The sequence below is a fragment of the Rhamphochromis longiceps genome, linkage group LG14, assembly GCF_057381845.1.
Source record: "Rhamphochromis longiceps isolate RC_006_pf linkage group LG14, R_longiceps_female_GT1.1, whole genome shotgun sequence".
Classification (NCBI taxonomy): domain Eukaryota; kingdom Metazoa; phylum Chordata; class Actinopteri; order Cichliformes; family Cichlidae; genus Rhamphochromis; species Rhamphochromis longiceps.
The window spans coordinates 19,516,935-19,529,436 of NC_140570.1; the positions used below are offsets into that span (position 1 = coordinate 19,516,935).

The 12,502-nt window shown below is 43.4% G+C and overlaps 1 protein-coding gene across 3 annotated transcripts in view; it reads left to right on the forward strand.

Annotated features, from left to right (window-relative positions):
- The window catches only part of dync2h1 (dynein cytoplasmic 2 heavy chain 1), a 136,025-nt gene that overhangs the window by 64,201 nt on the left and 59,322 nt on the right, over positions 1–12,502 (forward strand). For all 3 annotated transcript variants that reach the window (XM_085381092.1, XM_085381091.1, XM_085381093.1), the window contains 3 exons: positions 7,801–7,935; positions 8,819–8,962; positions 12,004–12,093. In XM_085381092.1, the coding sequence (XP_085237218.1) occupies positions 7,801–7,935; positions 8,819–8,962; positions 12,004–12,093 (369 nt within the window). The remainder of the gene's footprint in view (positions 1–7,800; positions 7,936–8,818; positions 8,963–12,003; positions 12,094–12,502) is intronic.

Below are 12,502 nucleotides of genomic sequence, written 5' to 3' on the forward strand. Positions count from 1 at the left end.
ATGATATTGGTGGCCAGCTGCTCAGCGAGCCAGCACGAGTCCCATCTGCGCCAGGTTTTCCAGCGTTTGGCAGCGCACGGCCTGATCATCAACCCTTCCAAGTGCCAGTTTGGGTTGCCTGTTCTGGATTTCCTCGGGCACCGCATTTCCGTTGAAGGTGTGGTTCCATTGCCCGACAGAGTCCGGGCCATTTCGGCTTTTCCGCGTCCCACATCGGTTAAAGCGTTGCAGGAGTTCTTGGAGATGATAAATTTTTACAACCGCTTTCTTCCCAGAGCTGCCCACCTGCTCTATGCTGCCTTAAAAGGTAAAACAGACAAAGATCCCGTTGACTGGCTGCCGAACGCGTCCAGGTGTTTTCCGCAGCCAAGTCTGCGCTGGCTGACGCCGCCCTTCTGGCCCACGCCGCCCTGCTGGCCCACCCATTTCCGTCGGCGGAGATCGCGTTGACCACCGACGCGTCTGACGTGGCAGTGGGTGCCGTGTTGGAACAGCGGGTTTCAGGTCTCTGGCAACCGCTCGCCTTTTTCAGTCGTACGCTCCGGGATGCCGAACACAAGTACAGTGTTTTCGACAGGAAGTTGCTGGCCCTGCACCTCGCGACACGACATTTTCGTTTTTTCTTCAAGGGTCGCAACTTTACTGCATACGTCTACCACAAACCTTTGACGTTTGCCATGTCCAAGGTCTTTGACCCATGGAGCGCACGCCAGCAGCGGCAGTTGGCGGCCATTTCAGAGTTTACCACAGACATTCAGCATGTGGCTGGTAAGTCCAATCATGTCGCTGACTGTCTCTCACGCGTGTTGGTTTCTCCGGTGTATGTCGGCGTGGACTACGCTGCCATGAGCAACATGCTGACCCGGACGTCCTTGCCCTTCAGTCAACAAAAACTGGCCACGTGCTGGAGGACACCCCTGTGTGGGACGGCGGTCCGCACCTGCTTTGCGACGTTTCCTTTTTTTTTTTTTTTTTTGTTTTTTTGTCTGTCCCATTTGGTTCTTTAGCCATCAGAATTGTTGTCTGAAGACCAACAAGGATACCCAATGGATTTATTTTGCCAAATGGATCATCGTGGCATTGCCGTATTGGTCCATTTGATGGACCTTTGTTTTTATTATTTATTTTATTTTATTTTCAGTTGTTACAGATGGGACAGACATGAGTGAGGGATAGGAAAGGGAGAAAGAAAGAGGAAGGAAAAGAAAAACAGAAGGGGAGAGGGACAGTGAGAAAGGGGGGAGAAAAAAAATCTCCTGGATCACCTGTTGAGAGAAAAAGAATAGAAAACAAGCAAAAAAACCCCAAAGCAACATACTAAACACAACACCATCGCATTAATCTAGCTAAGTGTAAACAGCAGTAAATACTAAATATTCAATGTTGCTGTGCAGCACGCAGGACAGACAGCGCACAATGTGCTTTGAAGTAGCAGCCAAGAAAGGTGTAATTTAAGTCTACAAACAGTGAACACCCGTGTGCACACCTGTGTGGATCAGCGTGCTTGTATTCAAATGGTTTCCACATGTAATGGTCTGCAAAAGGATGTAGAGAGCCATAGCCCCGTCCCCCAGGGCATGAAGCAGGCATGGAGGAGATCCAGGCCCCAGACATCCAGAGGCCCAAAAAACCCCCCCCAAAAAAAAACATCCAGAGGCCCCAGAGTGCGAGAGCCCAAGGAGGACCACTGGAGGGGCATCCGTGCCACCCTCATGGGAATAGAATAGAATAGAATAGAATTCAACTTTATTGTCATTGCACATGCACAGGTACAGGGCAACGAAATGCAGTTTGCATCCATCCAGAAGTGCTTTAGTGATATAGATATATTACAATATATATTAGCAATAATATAGATATGTGAGTATATTACAGAAATGGGTCTATTATGGTATGTTATAATGTACACGGTATGAAGTATGTTGTGAATATTCTATAACTATAAGTATGTACAGGCTGTAGTGAGTACAAGCTATGTACAGGATATGAACAGGATATAAATATGAAAAACTATACAGAATATGAAATAAATAACTTTACAGAATCTGGGATATACAGCTATACAGAAATGGGAACTATGCAAGTTGTAAACAGTTGTAGGATTAAAGATTATCGAATGTACAGAATGATTATTTACACAGAGCTATACATTAGTGCAGTTAAGATAAGTGAGGGTGTAGATAGTTTCTACAGAGGCTATATAAAGTGCTAGTGGTTGTGAGTGGTGGTTCAGTCCATGTTATTATTGTGTTTGAGGGTACAGTTGTCCATTGTGGGTGTGTGTATGTTCAGTCCATGAGTTTAACGTGGGTCAGATGTCAGGAGGCAGAGTTCAGGAGTCTGACAGCTGTGGGGAAGAAGCTGTTCCGGTACCTGGTGGTCTTAGTCCGGAGGCTCCTGTGGCGCCTCCCAGAGGGCAGGAGGGTGAAGAGTCCATGTGATGGGTGACTGGGGTCTTTGATGATTTTCCCAGCCCTTTTCAGACACCGCTTCCTGTAGATGTCTTTTATGGCAGGAAGTGGTGCTCCGGCGATGCGCTGGGCAGTTTTCACGACCCTCTGCAACGCCTTCCGGTCCGAGGCAGAGCAGTTCCCGTACCAGACTGTTATACAGTTGGTCAGGATGCTCTCGATGGTGCAGCAATAGAAGTTCACCAGGATGTCTGAGGACAGGTGGTTCTTCCTCAGAGTCCTCAAGAAGAAGAGGCGCTGGTGAGCCTTCTTGACCAGCTTGGAGCAGTTGGTCGTCCAGGTGAGATCCTCGGAGATGTGGACTCCCAGGAACTTGAAGCTGCTCACACGCTCCACAGCCGTCCCCTTAATGTGGATGGGTGGATGTGGGTCAGCATTCCTCCTGTAGTCCACGATGAGCTCCTTGGTCTTCTCGGTGTTAAGCAGCAGGTTGTTTCTGTCGCACCACTCAGCCAGACGATCCACCTCCTCCCTGTAGGCGGCCTCATCGTTGTCACTGATGAGGCCAATCACCGTGGTGTCATCTGCAAACTTAATGATGGTGTTGGAACCATCAGCAGGTCTGCAGTCGTGGGTGAAGAGGGAGTAGAGGAAAGGGCTCATCACACAGCCTTGTGGTACACCGGTGTTCATTGTGATGGTAGATGAGCAGCGGTTATCCAGCCGGACATGTTGGGGGCTGAGGATCCCCAGACGAGGCGTCACCCAGTAGCCACCGAGCAGAAGCTAGAGGGGGCTGCATCGGTGTGTCCACCGGCTCTGCCAGCAGCCAGCTGTGCCAGAGTGAACCGAGCCGCAGGCCCAGAGGCTGGAGGCCCGAGGGCCCCCCCGCACCCCGGAGGAGGCCTGACCGAGCAACAGCCGCCAGGCCCCGCCAGGTAGCCACCGGGAGTGAGCTGGTACATACCTGAGCGCCCAGCCCCGGACACCAAGAACCACCAATGCACCGACCCCTGAGGGCATCAGTCACCGGCAGGGAGTGTGGTGAGGGGAGATAGGCCTTGGAGGGCCTGGGAGTTCCCAGAGAGGTGGAGTCTAAGACCCAACCTCACATATAGACACAGACAAACAGGCACACACAGACACAAACATGCATTCCCACCCTCATGCACACATATACAAACACTCAGCACTCACCCAACGTAAGGATTGACATAAATGGACATGTACACACAATCACACTCCCCAAACATACTCTATACCCTGGGTCCAGGTACCCTTGCCCCCAGAGGGGGAAACAGAACCCAGACCCAAGAGATGTTACCCTTCCCCCCGGGGTGGAGGCAAGCAGACCGTCCCAGGCTCCGCAGCAGCAGGGAGGCCAATCGGACAGCCAACATCTCCTCCCAGCCCCCCCGCCCCGATGGCTAGCAGAGAACGGGGGTGTGTGAAGCTTTGCGACGTTTCCACCGGCCACCCCCGACCAGTGGTTCCCCTTTCATGGCGTCGTCGTGTTTTTGACTCGGTGCATGCCCTCTCTCATCCTGGTGTCCGGGCCTCGGTCAAGCTGGTCAGCGCCAGGTTTGTTTGGCCGGACCTTCGCAAAACGGTGAAAGAATGGGCGGCGGCTTGTATCCCATGCCAACGCTCGAAAATCCACCGGCACACGCAGGCACCCCTCGAACCTTTCTGTGTCCCCGATAGGCATTTCGATCACGTTCATGTGGACCTGGTTCACGCACCTTTTGACTGTGGTGGACCGCACGACCAGGTGGCCGGAGGCGGTACCCCTGGCGTCCACGACAGCGGTGACGGTGGCCAGAGCATTTTTGCCCCCGTGTTTCGATACCTCTGTGTTGCCTTCAGATGACCCCAAAGATAAAAGTCTAAGGGGGTCAGATCAGGAGACCTTGGGGGTCATTCAACTGGCCCACGACGACCAATCGACTTTCCAGGAAACTGTTCATCTAGGAATGCTCGGACCTGGCACCCATAATGTGGTGGTGCACCATCTTGCTGGAAAAACTCAGGGAACGTACCAGCTTCAGTGCACAAAGAGGGAAACACATCATCATGTAGAAATTTCAAATATCCAGTGGCCTTGAGGTTTCCATTGATGAAGAATAGACCCACTGTCGTTGTACCCCATGTACCACACCAAACCATCACTTTTGTTGTTCCAACAGTCTTGGAGGGATCCATCCAATGTGGGTTAGTGTCAGACCAATAGCGGTGGTTTTGTTTGTTAACTTCACCATTCACATTCAAGTTTGCCTCATCACTGAACAAAATCTTCTGCGTGAACTGAGGTTCCTGTTCCAATTTTTGTTTTGCCAATTTTGCAAATTCTGTGCGTCGATCTGGGTCATCCTCGTTGAGATGCTGCAGTAGCTGGAGTTTGTAAGGGTGCCATTTGTGAGTAGCTAATATCTGCCGAAGGTTCGACTAATTTCACTCTCCAGTGACATGCGACGAGTGCCACGCTGTGGGCTCTTGCTTTGATCCCCTCCTCATGTGTTAACCCCTTCGACATGTCAATCGCTGTGAACAAAGAAAAACTTGTCAATAACTCATGAAAGAATAAAGTTACGTTGAAACCAAGCACACCATTGTTTTTCTTGTGACATTACCAATAAGTTTGATGTGTCACATGGCCCTCTTCCTATTGAAAAAACAAAAGTTGTATCCAAGATGGCCGACTTATAAATGGCCACCATGGTCACCACCCATCTTGAGGAGTTTTCCCCCTCACATGAACTAATGTGCCACAAACAGGACTTTAATATCACCAACCATTCCCATGTTATTACGGTGTATCCATATAAATGGTCCACCCTGTACATAATGGAGTACAAAGCTATAGGTTGTTGAGTTCATAGTATTTGGATGTTGGCAAAAACATCCTCCTAGCTGTTCTGATATTTATAATTTATTTTAGTTTGGCCATTGAATATTTCCTAAAAAAAGAAGTAATATTTGAAAAAAAAAATCACCCGAATAGAAGATAAAAGTCTACATTCAAATCATGTGTTGATTGCTTCGCACCAAATCTGCTTTGGTGGTGTGCAGAAGCAAATTCAGAATTATGTCAGAGCCCAAATACCTGCGGACCTGAATGTGGAGATGATGATTTCATGTTGGTGAAACCTCATTTTCTTCCAGTGTGAATGCTCAGTTTTCTCTGCACTGCAGATCTTGTTTTTGCTCCCACCCACTGATGAGGACTAAGCCTGAGGAGGGTATGGTAGACAAAATGGAACGGTGTGTACAGACTGAGCAGGAGGAGTTGCTGCTGTCGCGATCAGTTTCCCTCCCCTGAACGCTGACGCATATGTCTGATGGAGCACTTCATCATAACCAGAAGCTGTTATTGCTGAGTACTGAAGTTTAGTTCAATGAATCTGTGAAAATTGACTGACCAAATGGAAAACTTTGGATACAATGTATCCACTGGAGGGGCTGCTTTCTGATGATTTAGCCTCTGTAACTAGTGATATCTTAATCATCAGTAACTGGGCCAGTTATTCTGTATTCTCGTCATTGCAGACAAATATGAACACAACAATTACTGACAACACAGCGTGTTCATTTTGTTCTCAACACAGATAATTTAAATAGCTACAGCCAAAGCCCATTCAAACCTTCTTCTGTCCAACTACTTGAACTGCATAAAGACTAAAAACAGAAAACAAACCTTCTATCATCATCATCATCATCATCATCATCATCCCATCATAGTTTAAAAAACTGAAAATATCCATTGAGGAGAATGGGCAGTCTGCTTTGAGTTGACATAAAAGCAACAGTAACTCAAATAACTACTAGGCTGAATGCTCATCGCTCTTCTTCAACATTGCTAATTTGGCAGCATTATACCTGCTGCTTGTGTTAGATTTGTGCCTCACTGCTACACCATTTATTGAAATTGGCACAGGTACTCTATCCTGCAGGCATGTTTGGTCCCTCTAAGCCAGGAGGATGGCCATGACAGATGTCCACTGTGTCTTGGCATTGAATATCTCAGGCAGGCTCTGACAGATGATGTTTGCATCAACTCCAGCTGTATGCCATTAACTGAGAGGACCACGAGGCTGGCCTGGTTTGACAATACTTTACTGAGGCTGACTTGCCTTTTTCAGGGGTGTCTGCATGTAGCTCCCCTTTACCTACTCAACACCACAAGCTTGCTCAAGGCCATGCTGCTACTGATAATATCTCGAGATGAAGCCCTCAGTCCCAATAAGCATTACTTGCGGCCACAGGTTAGAATCCCTGATAATCTCCTTACCACAAGTTATACTATAGCGACTTACATGGGGCATATTGGGAACTCTTCTTCCCATGTGGTTTCAGCTCTGTCCCAGACTCTCCACGCTGCTGTGGCTGATGTCTTGACAGTGGTACCACAAAGCTCAAATCACCTAATCCTGGTTTCTAGAACATGACAGTGTACTGAAATGGCCTCCACAGTCACCAGATCACATTACAAGAGAGCACGTTGATGTGGTGGAACAGGAGATTCAATGAGCAACCATCAAATCTACAGCAACTGTTTGATGCTGTCACGTCACATGGATCAAAATCTCAGATGAATGGTTTCAGCAGCTTGTTGAATCTGTCCCATGTGGGACAGATTCAATAAAGCCACCTAATAAAGTGGCCACCTAATAAAGTGGCTAGAGTGTGTTCATAAAGACTGCTGGTTTAAGAAGATGTAGCCATAAGAGGGGGTGAGCATTGTGTGGACATGTCATTTTACACATATTGTAATGACAGTATAGAGCAAAACATCAAATTCTTCCTGGCCAAGTGCTTCATTCCAATGAAGATTCCTTCATTTCTTTACTTTCACACAACAGCTCAACAAAAGCTTCATGCATACAGTATACAGTCAGAGAAACGTGCACACATCAGCGATGGACATTGTGGAATTCACCCTAATGATCTTTTTTTTTTTGTCTAAGGGAAATCTGTTCACACACACACACACACACACACACACACACACACACACACACACACACACCAAGATGTCAGTGCTTCAGTGGTACTAGACATATAATTATTCTTGAATTGTAGGAGCATATTTGACTTGACATTTCCATGCTCTGCTGCTTTCTCATCTATTGTATTTGAATTTATTTGAATACATTTTATCACTTGGTTTCAGAGAATAGATTCCACAGGATTTAGTGGAAGACTCTTGACACCCAATGAATGCTTAAATACAACAAAATAAATAAAAACCCCACATGATGCAAACAACTTGTCTTTTCCTTGCAACTTTTATCAGATCAAAGATTTTATCCAATTGAACTCTCTCTATGTAATTTAAATTTCTCCTTATTTCCTGCTGATCTTTTGCAACTTGTCCTTTTTTGGTTGTCAGACCTTGGCTACAGCTCAGGGGAATATTCTGGAGAACAGGGAGCTAATAGACAGCCTAAACCAGACCAAAGCAAGCAGCGCCCTAATCCAGGAGTCACTACTGGAATCACATAGGCTGCAGGCTTCCTTGGACCAGGTATTTCAACCACACACACACACACAACCCATGAAAATCCTATATACTAAATACATTTTTGGGGTTCAGTTTTAAAAGGAGTAACACTTTGGGAATCAACAGTATGAGTTATGTTGGCCTTCTACACGGATGTCATACCTTGATGTTTGTGAGGCAAACTCTGACTCTTCATAGTTCAAATGGCTGTAAGTGAAAATCGAAAAGACTGTAACTTCTAATCTTTGACAGATGACTCCTGAAAGCTTCGCTAGCTGAGATATGTTCTACTTTCCAATAAATGATTTGAGACCCTGTAAAACAGTTGCTAATTAATTATTAAAACAAGATATTTAGGTAGATGTAACATGCTGTCAATTTCACAGAATGTGTACCTAAACAAGTAAGCCAAATGTATATTAAATGTAATAAAATGAGCAATATAATGCTGCAGGCATCGGACTGCACATATGTAAAAGTGTAGGCACATTGTAAATGCATTATATACTCATCCTCTAGGGTGCAGTGTTATACCAGAACTGATTTTGCACTTTACTCTTTTTTCTTTCTTTTTTTTATGTGTGTGTGTATTTTATTATTTCTCCCCGGGTCCCATGCACCTCTTTTTTTCTCTCACAGCTCCTTTCTCATTACAAGTCATTGAGTCCATCCTAATTTATCCCTCTATTCTTCCATTTTGATTGAAATAAACACCTGTAATTGCTTTTTCGCGCATGTTATGTTTTCTGCATGTCAGTGCAATTTTCTGTCTTCATCCATCCATCTGTTGTAACTCCACAACATATGTGGTCCTTCTTTCACTGTTTCCTTGTTTTGTCCCTTATTTCTTTTTGACATTGTTTTCTCTCTCTCTCTCTCTTTCTGTTTTTCTTTGCTTTTACTTTAGGAACGGGATGCCTACCTGCCTCTTGCAGAGAGTGCTAGCAAGATGTATTTTGTTATCACAGACCTGTCAAAGATCAACAACATGTACCGCTTCAGCCTCGCCTCTTTTCTGCGCCTCTTCCAAAGAGCTCTTCAGGCCAAGAAGGTAACTAAATACTTTTAGCTCTAACTTTAGCTAACTTTAGCTCTAACCCTTTATTGTTACTGCACAGTCATACTTTGTACAATAGTACAATGGAATTGGAGTACTGTCCCACACTGGCGGTAAAAGAAATACAAGCAGATCACCATACATAAATAATACAGACATACAATACAACAAATAAAAAATATGTATACAGAAATGTATACAATGCAGCAAGAAATTCCTCACAGCTCTTACAGTACTCACTCATGTTTTAAGACACTTTTAATAATTGTGTTTAATAAACTCTTGAGGTGAAATCAGCATCAACAAAACATCTCCTTGTGACTAAACAAAAATTAGTTCAACGGATTAAAAAAAGGTTAATACCCACACTTCCAAATAGTCTCACAATCAGGGCGTAAAATTAAACTGTTTAAAATAACAGTTGACTGTTTTCAGTGTGTGTTCATGTGTTTTCAGTCGTGGCATTGTGTATTATTGGATATATGGACAATCCGTGGCTTTTTATTAATATACCAGCTAATTGATGCTTAGGCAGTTTAGTGTAGTTGATGTTTCAGTGGAGATGGACCATGTGTGTATGGATGAAATAGTATAAGTTCAGCTTCAAAGAATAGCTTTGGACATTTTGGATAATGCATTTATTTAATTTCTGGCAAAGAGTTGAGTGAGAAAGTTGACACCTCCTCTTTTCTGTCAACTAAATATGAAACTATCACCAACAGCTCATCAGCTTAGCTTAACATAGAGACTGGAAACTGTCCTAGCCCGACTCTGTCCAGCAGTAAAAAAAAAAAAAAAAAAACCCTCTAAACTGCTCGCTAATTAACAAGTTTTTTTTAACAGAGGGTCTCTGTGGTTGCCTGGCAACTGCTCATACACAATAGATATATATGCACACAGCTATTGGGCAGAGCTATGCACAATGCTAGCTCTGTTCAAGCGATAGCCTAAACCTCTAAATTAGCAAAGTGGCCTGGGAAGAAACGTAGAAGGAAATTTCATAAAAGCCTGTTCACTTTTTTCCAATATATAATAACAGTTCTGCTCAGTGCATTGTGTGCTCTGACCAGATAGTTCTGCTTCTTTCTTCAGTTGGCCTTTTACCTTTCGACTAGTCAGCCTCATACGTTGCCCAGGCGGTTGTTGGGCAAGTCTAATGACGTAACAACCACTAAGAGCAGAGCAACTCTTCGATTGTTCTGATCAGGCACGCACCCTCAAAGATGGAAAAAAAAAAAAAAAAGCGTCGCATCATTACAGATCTTCTGGGAAAGGCTGGTTCTGTGACATAGAAATTCATTTACAAACTGTTATCGGGAAAGAGACTATACGGGAAGGTCTAATTTTCTTAATTTCCATCACAGCTCAATTTACATTGATGGTAAAAAAAAAGTGGTACTTATGTAATGCATTTCTACTCAGTTGAGCACTCAAAGCACTTTCTTACTGCAAGTCTCATTGACCCAATCACACACACATTCATACAGCGCTTTTATCTACGCTTTGTAGTATTTACACACATCAGAGGGCAACTTGGGGTTCAGTAATTTGCCCAAAGGCACCAATCAGACTGGAGGACTCTGGGATCCATCCACTGTTCATCTGATAGGTAGACCCCCCAGTGTTTCATACATTAAAAAAAAACTGCTTTGCAAACTTATTCACAATAATATAAACTGCTGTTTTTGGCATGTCCAGAGTAAAGCAGTTTTGCTACTGCTTATTTTTTTTAATACATTTATTGCTCATCAGTACAAGCATGAGTGCAAGACAATATGTTTACACTGAAGCAGACTGCAAAAGATATATGGTGTCTGTAGTTATTTAAGAATATTTTGTCTAGCTCAGTTTAGTTTTGATAAATTCAGCTTAATTTACTTTGTTACATTTTTTGAAGGATCATTTTTGTGTTCTTCTGCAACCGAGTATTTCAGCCTGACCTGTACAGCTGGAGCACATCGTGCATGTATCACACTGCTGTTTCCCATCTGAGCCCTAAGCACTGTCTGATAACCAGAGTGCACACATGCATGTGCACACACATACACACCAACACACATAGAGTGGGTTGAGAGACTGAACACTAACTCTCCCAAATCCTGTGTGGGTTGTTAGAGCCAGTGCTGCCATCCAAGAATGTCACCAGGCAGCAGCTGGTCACTACTCTTACATGTTTCTACGTATGAGTGTGTATGTTGTCTTACAGTCAGCAGTATAGTCAGAATAGTGCACTGATTCATGGACTCTCTATCTTTGCATCCATTGGTTTGTGTGTTGAATAAGCAAGTTTAATTTGTCACAAAGTGCAGATGGCTTCTGAAATCTAACAAGAGAATTTTGCCCTCTCATGGCTGACAGACACACTTCTCTGTTTGCCTACATACATAGATTCACACAGTCACACTTTAACAAGCATACCCACGTGGAAAAGAAACAGGAAAGACTTGTGTTATATTTTTAAAAAATAGTTTTTTTTCAAATATAACTATATAACAGAAAAAAAAATGTCACACACACCTTGAGTGGAAGCAGGTTACGAAGCCTAGATTAGCTTTTGCAAAGGTTTAAAACAGCAGAGATTTAGATAGGAGAGGCAGAAGGACACATACATGGAAAGAAAAACAGATGGGGCAGAGAATAAGTCCATCTGGATTTTTTTTTTTAATTATTTATTTATTTGTACTATTTCCATTTGTTTCTTTTGTGTCTTTCTCTATATGTGTTATTATCATGGTGTAATTGCTGCACATGCACTCCAGAATAGCCTTGAGACAATTGGGTTCCTCTGATATGACAGAAAAAAAGAACACACTAAAATAAAAATGCTGTTTTCAATTATTCTACTTTTGGTAGTACATCTAGGACACAGTTATTTATTATAAAATACAGTTACAGACACTTTTCCTGCTTGGTATTAATAAAAACTTACTTTGTGACACGACATCCTTTTGTAACATGAGTTTGTCCTCTTTAATGTCCAGTGTCTTCTTCTTCAGCTCATTTATGTCTGTGTGTTTGTTTGTTTTACATTTTAGGAAGAAGAGAATACTGATGCCAGGATTGCGGCATTAGGCGCCAACTTGAAGAATATGGTTTATGAGTATGTCTGTCGGTCTCTTTTCAAGGTAAAGCACATATTTATACAGAACTACAAAGCAAACGTTGTTCGGATAATTTATTTGGGTAATTTTGGTGATTTGTATGTTATCAGTGGGTAATATATAAAACAAATGGACATGGTCATGTGGGCTGTGGCATTTAAATGATGCTCTGTTGGTACTAAGGTGTTAAAATACTAAAATTAATTAATTAATATATTATGATGCCATTTGACCTCCTTTAGCTATTTAATGTTTTCATGGTTTTTACAAAATATGCTCAAAGAAGATGGATGGATAGATAGACAGCTAACAGGTGGTCATAAAATATTAAATATATATTGTGTGATGACTTGCTTAGTTTTTTTACTTACTGATATCTAGTTAAATTCCACTGTAGAATGAATTGACTTTATGAACAGATTATGAATGTGTG